At 48.4% G+C, this 13,934-nt stretch overlaps 1 protein-coding gene across 6 annotated transcripts in view; it reads right to left on the bottom strand.

Annotated features, from left to right (window-relative positions):
* The window catches only part of SRGAP3 (SLIT-ROBO Rho GTPase activating protein 3), a 64,113-nt gene that overhangs the window by 3,709 nt on the left and 46,470 nt on the right, over positions 1 to 13,934 (bottom strand). For 2 of the 6 annotated variants that reach the window (XM_015875329.2, XM_032447228.1), the window contains 4 exons: positions 13,717 to 13,744; positions 10,850 to 10,952; positions 9,833 to 9,863; positions 9,165 to 9,536 (listed from right to left, as the gene is read on the bottom strand). In XM_015875329.2, coding sequence (XP_015730815.1) covers positions 9,346 to 9,536; positions 9,833 to 9,863; positions 10,850 to 10,952; positions 13,717 to 13,744 — 353 coding nt within the window. In that variant the 3' untranslated portion in view covers positions 9,165 to 9,345. The other 4 variants (XM_015875333.2, XM_015875332.2, XM_015875330.2 and 1 more) reach the window with 4 other exon arrangements.

Consider the following 13,934-nt stretch of genomic DNA (forward strand, 5'->3'; position numbering starts at 1 on the left):
CCACATTGTTAACGGGGTTAGGGGCACCTGGCTGACAGCCCCCAGCTAGCAGCAAGGAGAGCAGACCACAGGCTGTGCTGACAGCAGAGCACACTGAACAAGCAGCATGACACTGCGGCAATGCTGCAGATCATGTATGGCTGGGGACATCCTACTGTGCTTAGACTAACATTCTGAGGTCCTACACATAGCCACAAAAAAAAACCCTGAAATGCACTAAGCACCCATCTGAATTCTGACTTACAGATGCTTTCTATAGAGTGCTCAATGAAGGTAATGCACGTCCTTCCTTGTGAGGGACAGTAGCACATTTCAGCAGTGCACTGAACACTTCTCCCTGTTGTGTAAAAACAAGGTGTGGGGAGCAGCAGTACCTCCTGTTAGACCAACCAGCAGGGCTGGAGGAGCTGACAGCACGCTGCTGGCTTTCATCTCTAAACCACTGCAGCTGCAACAGCACCACCACTCCGAAGTGCTGTGAGATGAAAGGGGCCCTGCAGCGCTCACCCCTGAATTCTGTTTTTACCTCTCAATCCATGGGCACTGGGAGTCACTCACCACCCTCTTACCTCAGCAAGCGCTTCTGCTTCTAGAGATTTCTGATCTCCAAGACTACTGTGCCTGGTGGATCCACAGGTTGATCGCAGCGGGTGGCCGTCAGACAAGGCCTTCCTGTCTGGGAAATTGATGCTCCCTGCACTGCCGAATGTCGCCATCCTGCGCTTTTCAGGGCTCTCAATCCTGCCTCTGCTTAGAGGAATTTTGTGGGGGCTGCTAGGGCAGGCGGCTGCTCGAGGAGGAGTGTCTATGCCAGGACCCAGCCCCCGGGGTGGGCTGTGGGTGTCCCCCCCGCTTCGACGGCGAGGGATAGCTGCGCCATCAGACCTCAATCTCACTCTGCAAAGAATTCATCACAAGAGTGGGTCACCACGCGTCAGATACAGGCACCTGCTTGCATGCTGCAAGGCAATCTCTCAGCTCTGGGAAGCCAGACCAAATCAGATTCAACCCCTTCAGCTCCAGAAGACTAAAGCAAGAGGACAGACAGACATTTTAGCCAGTGCTGAGAAAGGGACAGCGTTGTACCATTTTAGTTGTTAAGATCTATATTGGCAGTCCACATAACAGAACACTCCCTTCTGCCCTGCCCTGCACACTGACTCTCCCTGCACGTGACAGTGACCACCTCTGTGTCTGCAGGAACATTAGAGGTCCCTACCGGCCCATGACTCCACCAAAGCTGTAGTCCACAAGGTGATCCGTCGGGGACTGGATGTCGTTCTTGGAGGAGGCCTTGTCATCCAGCAGCGGGCCGCTGCTTGCCTCGCTGTCTGCCTTCTGGCTCAGGCTGTCGGAGAAGGCGTCATCCCTGGGGAAACGAGACCCCATTCAGGCTGCCGCTGTAACAAATCTGGGTGCAGTATTTATAACAGGAGTAGCATCTACAAAGGACAGGCAGAACGAGTAGCATGCAACAGCAGCTACTTACATAGAGAGTGACCAATGCTACATCTGCATCCTGCCACCTTGAGTAGTCAGTGGAGACATGGTGTATCAAGGACAGTATATAGTGCTTGGCTATATCAGCTTGAACAAGAGACAACCTAAGCTAACACATAGAGAGGTGTACCAGAACAGATACAGATTTTTCAAGTCATTAAACCTGGGAAAACCAGATCTATTTAGGTGGCTAAAGATGGACCTCATGTAGGTGGGTGATTTTGACATCTCAGGTCAGCACTCAGTGCCTTTACTCACATGTCTTGCACCACAATGTACTGGTGGGGTATGAGGCCATCCACACCGTTGTGTCTCCCTTCCCACCAATCTTCTGATGCCCGATGGTACAGGAGGAGCGAGGCCCCTTTTTTAAAGGACAGCTCTCGTGCAGACCTTCCAATGTAGTCAAACTTTGCTATGGCTTCAATCTGCTCCACTTCTGCAAAGGAAGAGAAACACAGACAGAGAAGCTCAGTATGACAATTACGAGGGCAGAATAAGCCCCAGAAAGAGGAAACCTCACCCGAGCAGCTCTCATCCTGCTGCCTGAGCTTCCCAAGAGCATCTTACACTGAGCACAAACCATCTTATTTTCAGACCAACTGATTCTTTTTGTTCTTTCAGTCTTCTTGGAATTTCTCACAGGCTCACAAACTACAGAAAGCTGCAAACCAGATGGGGAGCAGCTGAAATTTCCCTGTGTACATATGGCACCTTTGTCTACACTCATATTTTCTTCCAATAAAGTGAGTTCTTTGGTTACAGGAGACCATTATCTTCCAGACTGGGATCTGACCAAGCTGTATCAGATACAACACCCAAAAACCCCCATTACCTTCTCTTCAATTCCCTCCCTCACCCTGGAGACAACTTGGTCCGAATTACTGACGAATAATAAATGCCCCTTTGGGGGTCCCCGCAGAAATGACAGTATCAGCTCTGAACTCACCTCCCTGCCCAGAAGGAGGTGCAATATCAGCAGCCACCACTCTGCTAGCTCTGACCGCTATTGGAGCCAGCAAGAAACAGCTAACATAACCCTGCAGAGATACTGAATGTTTTAAAGCCCAGAGAGACCAACAGCATTTATACAAGAGCAAAGATGGACAAGGCAGGTCAGCCCTGTTCCTTCAGATCTGCCATGTTCTCATGAGAACATGGAAACTTGCTCTGTTCCATGTGCAGTCACTAACCGTGGGCTCCACACCGGGGTGTGACCTGCTGCTCTGCTCAGAGCAGGAACCACTGAAGGACATGGGAGATGCTGAACATGAACCCTGCCCTCCCTCAACACGATGGCAGACAGGTCATTTCCATGGATAGACTGCCCCTAGCTGAAAATATGGCTGCACCAGTGTGAGCACCACAGTGTCTGGGCCTGCCACCTCAGGATCAATGAGGAATGCTCTCAGGAGGATACACAGGGAGGAGCCTATCAGAAGGGCTTTCTAAGCCAGATAAAATATTGAGTTTCCCAGCAGGAGGGGTGCATAGAGCGAGGGGAAGAAGGGACATGTACTCTCACAAAATAAAGCTGCTCTTCTCCACACTTGCATCAAAGTTAATCACCTGGAAACTCCAATCACAGCTATTAATGTGATCACCCAGGCAAAAAATTGGCTGAAAGGCAGCTTGCTCTCCTTCATCTTCTGTCTCTGCTCCCTGCTATTCCTCACATTGGCAACCAGAGAGGTACTTTGTGCTGCAGGCACACCTCGGGCTGCCTTCTGCTGACCCAGCTGCACGCTGCCCCCTGCGGGCAGACCCCACTGCAGCCCGGCAAGTCAGGGAGCGTCAGTGTTTGCCAGAGCAGGAGGCACAGTGACAAGGTGGTAACGAGCGGTGTTCCCCAGGGCTCAGTGCTGGGGCCGCTTCTGTTTAACATCTTCACTGATGATCTGGATGAGGGGCTCGAGTGCTGTTTGGATGTGGTGCTCAGGGATATGATTTAGCAGAGGGTTGTTACAAGTTAGGGTACTGTGGTTAGGTCGCGGTTGGACTTGATGATCTTCAAGGTCTTTTCCAAACTGAGCAATTCTATGATTCTATGATCCTAAGACACCAGGAGAGGAGCACTTAGCTGCGCAGCATGCTGCCACACAGTACAGTTTCACAGTGGCACTGCTATTTGTGTGGTGACATTTGCTGTATCTCAGCAGCACCAGCTTGATTCTCAACCTGCAGGTGCCTCATGGGCCTGGGCACCATAGTTTGTAATGAGCATGCCACTTCTCCAGTTCTGCCTGCACCTTGGTCTTGCACTCGCCTTTGTGATCAATATGAAGTCCATAAAAACAACCCCTGTACCTTCCATGGAGTCAGGTGGCAGTCCTTGCACATCCTACAATGAAAACCTATAAGCAACATCAATTACCATGTACACGTACTGCCAAACGCACAGAAGCAACCACATGCCAGACAACAGTCCAGCCTGATGTGATGAGAGGCAAAGCACACAGTGCTTTCCTATATATCCTCCTAACACAGATCCAAGTTTCTGCAGCTCATGTGTGTGCTCACCATCATCACTGGTGTGTGGCTCCGTGCCATTGTCATGGTCAACTTCATCAATGGTGCCTGGCTCACTGTGAGGGCTGTCACTGCAATAAACACATGGTACTTTAAAAGAGAGAACAAGGTTCTGTTCCCAAGGCACTTCTCAAAAATAAGTTGTTGAGGGGCCCAAGTGGCACTCAAAGGAGTTCTGTTTTGTTTTTTTTTTAAATAAATACCTCAGTCTCACAAAATCACAGCAAACTTTTGAATTGCTCTGAGTACGGCAGATGTGCACCACCACCAATGTTCAAGCCCAGAACTTCATGTCCCATTGCTCATTCATGTTACTCATATTTGGCAAAACAAAAACCAAGCAATAACAAGTAAAATTTCCTATTCATTCACAGTGATCTTTAGCATTTTATCCCCAACTCTTGCATATCTAATTTGAACATTTGCCAGAAATAAAGGTAAAAAGGTATGCTGCATCTGCAGAGAGCCAAAGCCATCCCAGCACTGTGCTCAGCTGCACTGAATATTACATCTGAATTTCCTCAAAGCTCTCTTTACAACTCATCCTCTCAGGGATCGGATCCCCAGAGCCCTTATTTTACACTGAAGCAGCTGGAGTCAGTTCTGCTCATCATGAATCCAGCCAAAGCTCTGCATTTTGTCACAGCTCCACTCCTAATTTGCAGCACAAGAAGATGAACCCAGTGAGGGTATCCAGTTTTGCGGCATTCTGTATGCAATTTAACTTCTACCCCTGCTCCTTACCAGTACTCCTCCCCTCCAGTCATGCACTTTTCGTAGACAGGTCCTTCCAGCTCTCTGTGGCTGGGGAAGATGCCCTCATGGTTGATGATGATGGTTTTGATGACCTCATTGACATGGGCTTGACAGGACACCTGATCCTGCCCATCTGGAACAGGCATCAGGGTTGGCCCAAAGCAGATGGCCAGGTTGTAGGGATCCATCATGTTTTCGTCACTGTACTGTGACAAGCTGCAAGCACACACATTAGGGAGGTGTGGTATTCTCTTTCCTTATCAGCTCAGAAAGATGTTCCACCAAAGCCTACCCAGCACCCAAAGCCACAATCAGCACTGAGCTGTGCATCTTCCCCAAACACACAGCCAGGCCAGGCCAAGGAAGAGACAAAATACAACTCTATGGCAATACCAAAAGTAATTCATGCAAAAAAAGACACAGTTGCGCTGAAATAGAGGCAGATAATGAGCAATTTAGGAGAGAAAGAAAGAGACTCACTGATTGAGGAAAGCAAATAGGTATCTCATGACAACAATGACAGCCCGGGGCAGAGTGACGATTATTTGCTGGATCTGGTGCACCCTCTCGGTGGGATTCTCAGTTTCTGGAACACATGAAATAGGAAGTACATCTTTAAACCTTCTCAGGAGTAGAGCACAGGGCACTAATGGGGCTTATTCCACATCTAGTAGCCAACTACACAAGGAAAACAACAGCACAAACCCTGATTCAATCCACCGGTTTACACTATGAAGTCAGCAGAGAATCAGCACAATGCTCTTTGACAGGTCAATTCCTACGTATGGCCAAGATTTAGTGTAAACAGCAAATAAAGGCATTTCCATGGTTTCATTTTTAAAATGCCCGTTAATATGTGTTATTTAGTTACTTATTCAGCAGCTCCTCTCCTCAAAAGCTTCGGCCAATTTGGCACTGGGAACAGCACACCGTTCGGTATTCTAGTGCAGATTTTAAGATAAGGTTTTTATTAGCTTTGCTCTTTCATGGGTATAAATACCAGATCTTCCTCAGCCCTGCTTAAGTTTCCCACTGGTTTTAAAAGGAATTTAATCTGAGCTGGCACTTTAAGATCCACTTCTGCCCTTTGGCAAAGAGCACCACAACCAGCCCTCCATGCATAGAACAAGCCACAGCAGTGGAGGGCTGCTTCCTCTGCGCTGGCTCAAACTCTTACATTTGCTAATTAGAATGAACCTCCCTGACAAGTCACCAGGCCGGCACTCATTCAAACATCCAGAACCAATTCTGGCTTCAATCCAAAACCAGAAATCTTTGTAGTATTTTGTTTCGAATCTTTTTCCTTCTGAAGAATGAACTCATACTACAGCTCACTGGTTCTTCATTTCTTCCATTTGTGTTTATACTTAAGAATACATTAAAAATATCAAACAAACACGGGATAAAGCAATACAACAACAGGCATCTGTTCTGAAGCCCAGAGGAACGAGCTGTCTTGAAGTACTTGCCTTTCTACTTACCAAAATGTTTCAACTGGCTGCAATTCAGAGGATTAATGGAGTAATCATCAATCGCTCTGTAACACAGGCATGCCCCAGAATGAACCTTTGCTAGCAAAGAGCCTTTCCTACCCATCTGCTTCCCATGCGTGTTTAGGGGGATGTTTCCATGTAAATTCTCAGTTCCCCATAAAGCAAAAAAAAAACAGCCCTTTCTTTATCATCACTCCCATCAGGCAGGGAACAATGCAGCTCCCAGGGGCAGAACCCAGAAAGTGAACTCATTACCTTTGCAACAAGAAGCTCCCAAAAGTTTAACAAATGGTGCAAACAGGCATTAATTAGGGTTGGCTGCACACTACCAGGCACAACTCGCAGAGCTCCGCTCCTGCTGCTGCAGAGCCCAGGGGCAGCTGCAGTCTGCTCAGAGCCCAAGGAGCTCCCTGCCCAGGGCGAGGGTCTGGTGCAGGAATAGCCTCCTTTGCTTGCAGTGTTAAAGGCATGTTGCACTGTTTCACAGCACATCAAAAGTGAAAGGCAACAGCAAATCTCAAACAGCTACTCTATAAACAACTGCTCCTGAGAAATAATAATACATTCCTCTTCTGGAACAAGCCCATCCCTGCACTGTTCCCCTCCAGGTATCATCTGTCTTGACATTACTAAATCTCCAGCAGTTATGTTCACTGACATTATGAGGCAGGAGGAAGCCCTGAGCAGTGACAGCTGAGCAAGGGCACAGCCCTTCACTCAGCCCCAGAGCACCCACAGGCCAATAGGCAAACCACACAGCCCAACTGCCCCCATAAAACAAAGCTGTCTTGGTGCCACAGTGCACAACACTCTTCCACTGTCTCTGATGTGCTGAATTTATTCTGCCTTCTTTTGCCCTGTGGGAATGACTTCTATGACTTACCAATAAACAAACACCACCACTACAAAGTGCTGTGAGAAATAAGGCCCAGCTGGGAGATCTGTTTCTCTGGTTGCACAGGAACGAGTTGGACTGGGAGCAGTCAGGACAGAACACAGGGATGACCAGGCTTCTCCCCTTAAACCAACCCCAAGAACTGGTTCATATCATTTCATGATGAAGTTCAAGCTTCTACCTCTTCTCACATCTCAGAGAAGTTTGTTTTTCTTTGGGGCAGGAAAAACAAGCAGCAAATACCTTGAGAACCCCTGACTGCGTGAAGTTGAAACCAGTTTTGCTGACCTCATGGATCAGAGAAGTTTCCTGAGTAGCCATGAGGTATTGGTCTCCGCTTTGCTTAGCAGACAGTGCTGAGCTAAAGCAGCAAACTCTCTGGATCCCAGCAGCATGGCATGCAACAGATCAAAACTGGCAGTGATTCATGGAGACAGACTGTGCAGGAAGACGTTGCCTGCTGTATTCAAGTGACCAAAGAGCCCTCATGCAACAATCAATGTGTATACAGCCCACTGGCCTAAGCCTGATGTTGATACTTTGGATTTTAGAGGAGCCATAACAAGATGTTACACCTCTGCCTTACCCCCAGCACTGACATCATGCATCCTCAATAACCCTTCTTACAGCATATGCTGCAAAGCACAGGTGTATTTGCCCTGTTTACTGTTTTACTTGTCCCATCCCGTTCTCCAAGAGGACACATCATGTGTACTTACTTATAGTAGATACCAAATCTTGAAACCTTTCCTTAGGAAAGAGGGGGTTTTCCAGTCCTCGGAAATACAACTTCAAGACTCCAGCCACTGAGTTAATGTCACGTTCATTTTGATCATCAGCAAGGGGATCCTCACCTGCCCAGAGAAGAGTCTTTACTTCAGCATTAGTCAGATTAGATCAACACAGCAAGGCTTTTCCCCCTCACGATGTAAAAATTTTCCCACAGTTCAGAAAACCCTCATGTGTGGAATGGTAATTCTGTGCATGTTCTCAGCAAGAGCTTAATAAGGCACTCCATAACACAGCACATTGCATGCTTAAGAAGACAGGCTTGCCTGGAGTATGCAGTTAGACCTCTGGGACAGACCAAGCTGCTCTGGATAGCACCGTCACTCTCATATTGTCCTGGCAACTGATAAAAGCTCCTTGCAAATGGATTCCCAACAGATCATTTTATGGCTTCAGCACTAAATGGCTGTGGAGAGGATCTCTGCAGCTCTCCCCACTGCTGCTATTCTCCCCCTGGGTGGCTGCCACTGTAGAGATGCAACTTCAGGACAGCCAGAAGGAGAGAGCCACCTGGCTTCTCTCACCATTATTAGTGGATTTACATAAGATCTGGTGCCCCAACACCCCCCAAGTTGCCACCACTGTCCCTAGGAGTACGGGCAGGAGGAGACCCAGTCGACCACATGCTCTGCCAACGCACCTCGTTCAAAGGAATTCTTGATGTCATTGACTTCTACCTGTGAGCCGGGAACTCGAAAGATACCCTGCTGCTGGAGGCCTGGAAAAGAACAATTTATTTTAATATTTGTCCAGTTGCTGTACAATACTTTGTGGTGAAGAACAGCAGAAACCAGCAGTCAATGCACCCAGAGAGAAAGGCTCAGAGAAGCAGACAGCCCAGCATGAGCCAGCCCTGCTCCTACTCTCCAGCATGGCCCCCAGATCAAAGTGCTGGAAGAGCTGCTGCTGGCCCAGGGCCTAAGCAAGCAATTTAATGTGGATGAGTGCTAACAAGACCTAAATATTTGTCAGTCATCCAATGTTACATCACAGTCAATGTCACGGTAATTATAACCTGAGGCCATACAGCAAGGGCCGAGGGCATCTCTGCTGCATTTCTCTGCTGGCTGCAAGTAACTCATTACATCTGCAGAAAGTTCTGCTGTCAGTATTGCTGAATTAACTTACCATATAAGTTGATAAATCTGATACAGCTTTCCACGATGAGAGGAATGACTTGTCCTGAATCCTTCATGAAAGAAAGAAAAAAAGGGCAATAATTTACTGGTTGACTGATAATAAAGCCCAGAAAAATGCATTAAAGGCTGCAAAGACAATTTTGAAAATCAGTGCCATTGAAGTTTAGTAAGAGGACAGGCAAGAAAAGGAGGTGTTACACATATCAAGCCATCTAGCAGTGCTGAATACACTGTGTGCACCCGATTACTCACAAAAAGCTTTCACTGAAGTGTGTGACAAAGACTTGCTCACTACCTGGCTGAGATAGTGAGCTGATGCAACTGGATCACAGTTACTCCATTTCGCAGGTGTAATACTGAGCCAAAATAAATCTCGTGCTGTACCTGACTGATGAAATAAGCTTCCAGTAACAGAACTTACAACAATATTTCCACCTAAAGAAAGAGCCGTTATCAGCAGATGCCGAAGAAAAAAAAGAAAAGAAAAAAAGAGAAGTAAAAACCCCACTGCAGTCTATGAAACACACACTGCCTGCGGCTGAGCCTACGGCAGTTCTGGCTTTACTTCACAGCCGCCCCTTGGGGCAGGAGCTCAGGGGAACATGAGCAGTGCCTGCTGTCACAAGGGGAGCTCATGTTCCTCAGGGCTTTGTTTGGCTCTTTTTATCCCAGTGCAGTTGCATCTCTCTGGTCAATTTACTCCGTCTGACAGACGGGCCTGCAGTAAATACCTGATTTCTCGTTCGCGCATTCCTCCTTCCTCTGAGAACACAAAAAAGCAGCAGAGCAGGAAAAAAAGAAGAGATTAAGCAAAGATGAGTTCAGTTAGAGGTAAGCATCTCTTTTGGAGGCCATGAACGCTCAAATGCAATGGCAGCTTAGCAAGGTCCGAGCCCAGCCCTGCAGCACCCACCCACCCTCCCCAGCTCCTGTCAGCCAGAGCAGCCCCTGGCAGCACCCCACTGCAGCCAGCACTGCACAGTGGTACTCAGCAGGAAGGGCTCTGAGCAGGATCTTTCTTAAAAATCAGACTAAATACAAAACCCCGGACAACGGGACGTGTGCTGTGAGCCAAGCCCCAGGCCCAGCTCTGCCCAAACCAACACTGCTCCACTGCCAGCAGTCGTGCTGAGATGCACCACTTGGGCTGCTTAGCATTTTTCTTTTCATAAAGAAAATATGCCAGAATGGCTTATCTACCCTCCCAGCACACAGTATTTCATCTCAAGGCTGCAGTCCCTACAACTGAGAGATACATGGGAGCTTGTAAGTTTGCTGCTTCTGCCCTAGGGCAAGAACAACAAATATGGGGAAAAAAAGGAGAAAATGAGGGAGTACATTGTTAAAGTTTCTAATCAGCACATTCCAGGAAAATCCACCTTGAAAATCCTATTTACTCCACAGTGGTTTCCCCACCTCAAATCTATTATATTGTACGGGGGAAAAAAAAGCCCTAACCCTGCCGTGCCATGCTCCACAGGGCCCAGCAGAGCCAGGCAGTGTGTGCTGCCCTGCTGCTCCTCACCTCATGGCAGGGAGCTGCAGCCTAGTGCTGCTGCAGGGACACCCCCTGCCCTAAAGCTGCAGGGCTACACTGATGGGCTGGGGTGGCTGTGGGGAGCCGGAACTGTGATGAACCACTGGCTGCTCAGCTGGGTGTGGGGCAGGAAAGCAGTGGGCAGATAGGACAGGAAAGCCGCCATTACATTTACAGCGTTCATCAACTATTACTGTCAGCCAGTGAGTACCTTAATGAACGTTTCCATATTGCCGTTAAAGAGTTTATGATTATAGACTGAGAGAGGCCTAGGTCTCCTCATTTTCTGTGGCTTAGGGGGAAGACATGGGGGCCTGGGAGAAAATGGAACAAAAGAAATCAACAGAACACCAACATAAATGCAATGAATGGGTGAGATCTCAAAGGTTATGACTGAGAACAAGAACTAAACCCAACAGAATCCCCCATGGTGAGGCCTTGGCACGTGGCCCGAGCGCTGCACACACCAACCTCTGATGCAGCCACAGCCATCTCACTGGCTGTTCTGGTGGGTGTCCCAAAGGCTCCCAGTCGATACCACAAAAAACAATCATCCCCAGACAGCGACAAAGCAGTAAATACACCAGCAACCACAACCTAAACAGATGATGGGTTGGCAGCAATTTCCTTCATGCAGAATTTCCTTCATTCAAGCAAGAAAACAATAAAGCTGCTAAGCACAGCTTAGCAAAACTGCCTTTACACACACCTCCCTCTCTTGAGGTGCCAGCAAGTGCAACTGCTGCCTGGTGTTTGCCCTGCTACCAAGGATAACATTTTGGTGTGAAATGAAGGATTTTTAACACCAGCCTCCTACTTCTACCACTTCAGCACTCTGCCAGCCTGAAAAAACACCGAGAGCTGCTGAAGTGTTCAACCAGTCCCTTGGTATACCCCAAACAGACCACAGTTAACCTTTGGAAAATACCAAAGCAATCCTGTTTTTGAGAAGTGCACCCCATTCTGCTCACACTGCCTAAAAGAGGACAGTGGGAACTCCCCTTTGCAGCTATCTTCTCTCTGCAAGAGGCTCACAGGGATGTGAATGGTCGTTGGTTTTTCTGGCAGGAAGAAGTCGCCAGGAACCCAAGATCCAAAGAAATAAGTGAGCCCTATCAATACACAATGCTGAGCAAAGCCACCCTCGGCACCACCAGACAACACAGGGTGGCACTACACCATGAAGCAGTATGACCCTGCCTGTGCCACCCAGGGACTAGTGGGCCTCACCAGCCAAGGGAACAGATCCTGAGGACTCCACTGACTTCAGCAAGGGTTACAGGCACACACTACTCTAGGAATACAGCCATGGAAACACTTATTTTAGTGTTGTGATCAGGGTTCTGGGGGGCTGCTTCTGTTAATGGTGTTTGCATTCTGATTTCTCCTTCTGATAATGAAGGCCATTAAGACATGAGCACTCACATCTAGAAAAGAGAGAAAAATGGCATAAATTTCCTAAGTGATCTTGGATCCATCCTCTAGCCCAGCCTACACTAACCACTGGAGCAGTAATGATCACTGCACAGAGCAGTGCCCCTGACCCTCAGCCGAGCAGCCACGTGCTGCAGCCCAGGGCTGCTTGCTGAGGTGCCATCTCCTCTCAAAGTGGGAAGTCCTCCTCCAGCTGTGTCTGCAGGAAGGATGCTCTGCCTGAACTCACAAGAAGGAGATTGTCTCTTGTTTGTTTTCCTTTGTGCAGTAAAAGCAAAGGCTGAAACAAAAGCAAACATAAGCAGCAGGGAGTTGTGCCATCATCCCTCATGTAGGAGGCCACTATTCATTCCTCTGATTGTTTTGGCCTGCATCATCGCCAGTCCATGGGCACCCACTCCTGAGAAACAAAGTACTCGAGAGCAAATTCAGATTTGGCCTGGTTTCATCAACCAGTTCAGCAGAAAGCCCGGCCTGGGGCTCCCAAAGGCATAGGAGTGTGAAAGCCAACACAAGGACTGGAGATGTGAGAGCCTTGCAGGGCAGCTCTGCTGGGTTCCTGGGAAAGGCAGTGACAGAGGACCCACTGCTCTTCAGGAGCCCTGGTCAAGCCAAGTGCCCCAGGGCACCCAGCACTGCAATAGGCAAAGGCCAAGGGCAACTCCAGGAACAAAAGACTGCAGTGATACCTGAGGATGTCTGGAATTCTTAGCCTGTGTCCCTGCTCTCTTGCCCACTCTGACGTCCTGATGGCATCTTGTACTGGAAGTCCAGCACTGACGCTTCTTGGCCAGGCACAGCACTGCAGTGCAACCCATCTCCGCCAGCAGGCAGCAGACCAAGGCACCCTGCCCACCCCTGCTCTCTGTCAGGCAGCCTCTTTCCTGCCTTCCTGGGCAGCCCTGCCACTACCATCTGCTTCAGCATTTCAAACATGGAATGCATGCGGCTTTTTTGCTGGTTCTGCAAGTTGGATTAAATATTGAAATGGGATAAAAAGATGATGCCGAGAGGTTCTACGTGTTCTGGGAAGATATCAGAAGGCTTTGTTGGCCCATGTCTTACTGTTGTGAAAGCAGCAAACTCAGAGCAAGCCACCAGAAATCTGTGGAGATGCTTTATGGACTGGACACAGATCAAAGTCTTCCTTTCCTTTACATTCAGCCCAGCACTATCTCCTGCTGTAGCTGGATGAAAGTGAGGGAATACAAACACTCTCTGTACTCCTAGGTAAGGTAACAAGAGACAGGAGAGGCTTTTGGAGGATGTATCAAAGGCTTCAAACAAACAGGGATGGTAGGCAGCAGATGGACACGTTCATGTTGCGGTGTCTGAACACAACCCAACCTCAGCTGTGCCTATCAGGCACTACAATGCACCGTGCTGACACAGCACTTCCAGACACTTCTGAGCCAGTCAGCTATAAACTACACTGCAGCAACACCAAGGCCATGCTTGTCATCACCCCAACTACTCCACTGGAGGCAGTGCAGCAGGGAAGCATGTCAGTGATATGGGGAGCAGGGTCTGCCTGCCCTCCAGCCCCACCAAGCTGCATCAGCAGCAAAGAAAGCCACCCTCACCACAGCCAGCACAAGCCAAAGATTCTTCCCAAATACAGATGAAATAAAAGAAACTTCTCACCTGGTTGTTCCACATTCGGCTCTTTCACCTGTGAAGAAAAATAAATTCCCATCAACTCTTCACATCAATAAAAATTCAGCTAAAATACAGCTGCACAAGTACTCACACCCCCATTCTGGCTCTGTAAGCCCCAAGATAATTGCTTGTGGCACAGAGGTTAGCTGTGCCCAAAAGCCCTGCGGGTTGCAGGAGATGTTAAGCTGGTTGCTATGCAAACC

Source organism: Coturnix japonica, chromosome 12, assembly GCF_001577835.2.
Source record: "Coturnix japonica isolate 7356 chromosome 12, Coturnix japonica 2.1, whole genome shotgun sequence".
In the NCBI taxonomy this organism is placed as follows: domain Eukaryota; kingdom Metazoa; phylum Chordata; class Aves; order Galliformes; family Phasianidae; genus Coturnix; species Coturnix japonica.